Raw genomic sequence first — 3,285 nt, 5'->3', positions numbered from 1 at the left:
AGGCAGGAGAGACATGGACACTTTTCTGATCAATTTTGGAGGGAGAACAGGAGCCCAGCTGTGAGATTGACATTTCCACTTATTCCACTGATGGGGGGAGGAGCTAAATCTCCAGTTGTTTGTGAATTCTGACATTTCTTCCATTTCTCTCCATCAGATGGCGCTGATGTCAGGAATTCCTCAGAGAGATGTCTTCTATTATCTGCTGATTGGAAGTCAGAAGATAATGCCATCACACAGGATTCTCCAGGAGTGAATCCAAATACACCATATATCCATCACAGACCTTCCTGTCCGGAGACCTCAATGGATCCCTCTGATCAGGGGGAATCTTCTGACCAATCACATACTAGGAGTGCAAATGTGCATTTAGGATCCCACACTGCAGAGAGATCAACAGATCCATCTAATCCCGAGGAATCTTCCGCACCCCATGAAGGAGCTCACCGAGGGGACAATCTATTCTCATGTTCAGAGTGCGGGAAATGTTTCACTAAGAAAGGAAATTTAATTCAGCACCAGAAAATTCACACGGGTGAGCGTCCTTATTCATGTTCAGAGTGCAGGAAATGTTTCTATAAAAAAACTCATCTTGTTACACATCAGAGAATTCACACAGGTGAGCGTCCCTATTCATGTTCAGAGTGCGGGAAATCTTTCACTCAGAAAGGAATCCTTGTTACACATCAGAGAATTCACACGGGTGAGCGTCCCTATTCATGTTCAGAGTGCAGGAAATGTTTCCCTTTGAAAGAAGAACTTGTTGTTCATCAGAGAATTCACACAGGTCAGCGTCCTTATTCATGTACACAGTGTGGGAAATCTTTCATTCATAAAGGAGACCTTGTTAAACACCAGAGAATTCACACAGGTGAGCGTCCTTATTCATGTACACAGTGCAGGAAATCTTTCATTCATAAAGGAGACCTTGTTAAACACCAGAGAATTCACACAGAGGAGCGTCCTTATTCATGTACACAGTGCGGGAAATCTTTCGCTCGTAAAAGAGAACTTGTTGTACATCAGAGAAATCACACAGGTGAGTGTTCTTATTCATGTTCAGAGTGTGGGAAATCTTTCGTTTGTAAAGGAGCCCTTGTTAAACATCAGAAAATTCACACGGGTGAGCGTCCTTATTCATGTTCAGAGTGCGGAAAATGTTTCACTCAGAAAGGAATCCTTGTTACACATCAGAGAATTCACAAGGGTGAGCGTCCTTATTCATGTTCAGAGTGTGGGAAATCTTTCACTCAGAAAGGAATCCTTCTTACACATCAGAGAATTCACACGGGTGAGCGTCCTTGTTTGTGTTCAGAGTGTGGGAAATCTTTCATTCATAAAAGAGTCCTTGTTAAACATCAGAAAATTCACACGGGTGAGCGTCCTTATTCATGTTCAGAGTGTGGGAAATGTTTCCCTTCGAAAGAAGAACTTGTTGTTCATCAGAGAATTCACACAGGTGCGCGTCCCTTTTCGTGTTCAGAGTGCTGGAAATCTTTAATTCATAAAGGAGACCTTGTTAAACACCAGAGAATTCACACAGGTGAGCGTCCTTATTCATGTTCAGAGTGCGGGAAATCTTTCACTCATAAAGGAGACCTTGTTATACACCACAGAATTCACACGGGTGAGCGTCCTTATTCATGTACACAGTGCGGGAAATCTTTCCCTCGTAAAGGAGACCTTGTTGTACATCAAAGAAATCACACAGGTGAGTGTCCTTATTCATGTTCAGAGTGTGGGAAATCTTTCGCTTGCAAAGGAGACCTTGTTAAACATCAAAAAATTCACACGGGTGAAAGTCCTTATTCATGTTCAGAGTGCGGGAAATGTTTCCTTAAAAAATCTCATCTTGTTACACATCAGAGAATTCACACAGGTGAGCGTCCTTATTCATGTTCAGAGTGCGGGAAATCTTTCACTCACAAAGGAATCCTTGTTATACATCATAGAATTCACACGGGTGAGTGTCCTTATTCGTGTTCAGAGTGCGGGAAATGTTTCACTTCCAAAGGAGAACTTGTTGTTCATCAGAAAATTCACACAGTTGAGCGTCCTTATTCATGTTCAGAGTGCGGGAAATCTTTCATTCATAAAAGAGCCCTTGTTAAACATCAGAAAATTCACATAGGTGAGTGTCCATATTCATGTTCAGAGTGCGGGAAATCTTTCAATAGAAAAGAAAACCTAGTGCAACACCAGTGTTTGCGAAATCTTTCTATAGGAAATATTAGTCTTTTTAACAACAGAAAAGTGTAATGTGGATGGTGGGAGGAGAGCTGTCAGAGAATGTAGTGTGGATGGGGGAGGAGATCTATCAGAGAATGTAGTGTGGATGGTGGAGGAGAGCTGTCAGAGAATGTATTGTGGATGGGGGAGGAGATCTATCAGAGAATGTAGTGTGGATGGTGGGGGAGAGCTGTCAGAGAATTTAGTGTGGATGGTGGGGGGAAAGCTGTCAGAGAATGTAGTGTGGATGGTGGGGGGAGGAGAGCTATCAGAGAATGTAGTGTGGATGGTGGGGGAGGGGAGCTGTCAGAGAATTTAGTGTGGATGGAGGAGGAGAGCTGTCAGAGAATGTAGTGTGGATGGTGGAGGAGAGCTGTCAGAGAATGTAGTGTGGATGGAGGGGGGAGGAGAGCTGTCAGAGAATGTAGTGTGGATGGTGGAGGAGAGCTGTGAGAGAATGTAGTGTGGATGGTGGGAGGAGAGCTGTCAGAGAATGTAGTGTGGATGGTGGAGGAGAGCTGTTATAGAATGTAGTGTGGATGGAGGGGGGAGGAGAGCTGTGAGAGAATGTAGTGTGGATGGTGGGGGAGGAGAGATGTCAGAGAATGTAGTGTGGATGGTGGAGGAGAGCTTTCAGAGAATGTAGTATGGATGGGGGAAGGAGAGCTGTCAGAGAATGTAGTGTGGATGGTGGGATAAGAACTGTCAGAGAATATAGTGTGGATGGTGGAGGAGAGCTGTCAGAGAATGTAGTGTGGATGGTGGAGGGAGGAGAGCTGTCGGAGAATGTAGTGTGGACGATGGTGGAGGAGAGCTGTCGGAGAATGTATTGTGGATGTTGGGGGGAGGAGAGCTGTCGGAGAATGTAGTGTGGATGTGGGAGGAGAGCTGTCAGAGAATGTATTGTGGATGTTGGGGGGAGGAGAGCTGTCAAAGAATGTAGTGTGGATGGTGGAGGAGAGCTGTCAGAGAATGTAGTGTGGATGTTGGGGGGAGGAGAGCTGTCAGAGAATGTAGTGTGGATGGTGGGAGAAGAGCTGTCGGAGAATGTAGTGT

General features: G+C 44.8%; 1 protein-coding gene across 2 annotated transcripts in view; it reads left to right on the top strand.

Moving 5' to 3' along the window:
* The window catches only part of LOC149453305 (uncharacterized), an 11,008-nt gene extending 8,567 nt beyond the window's left edge, over positions 1-2,441 (top strand). For both annotated transcript variants that reach the window (XM_089688267.1, XM_089688266.1), the window contains one exon: positions 158-2,441. In XM_089688267.1, the coding sequence (XP_089544393.1) occupies positions 158-2,259 (2,102 nt within the window). In that variant the 3' untranslated portion in view covers positions 2,260-2,441. The remainder of the gene's footprint in view (positions 1-157) is intronic.
* Positions 2,442-3,285: the final 844 nt, after the last annotated feature.

The sequence above is a fragment of the Staurois parvus genome, unplaced genomic scaffold, assembly GCF_062004578.1.
Source record: "Staurois parvus isolate SC_StPar_1 unplaced genomic scaffold, SC_StPar_1.0 ptg000449l, whole genome shotgun sequence".
NCBI lineage: Eukaryota > Metazoa > Chordata > Amphibia > Anura > Ranidae > Staurois > Staurois parvus.
Note: the sequence above shows the minus strand (reverse complement) of the source record. Positions and strands in the feature narration are given on the sequence as shown.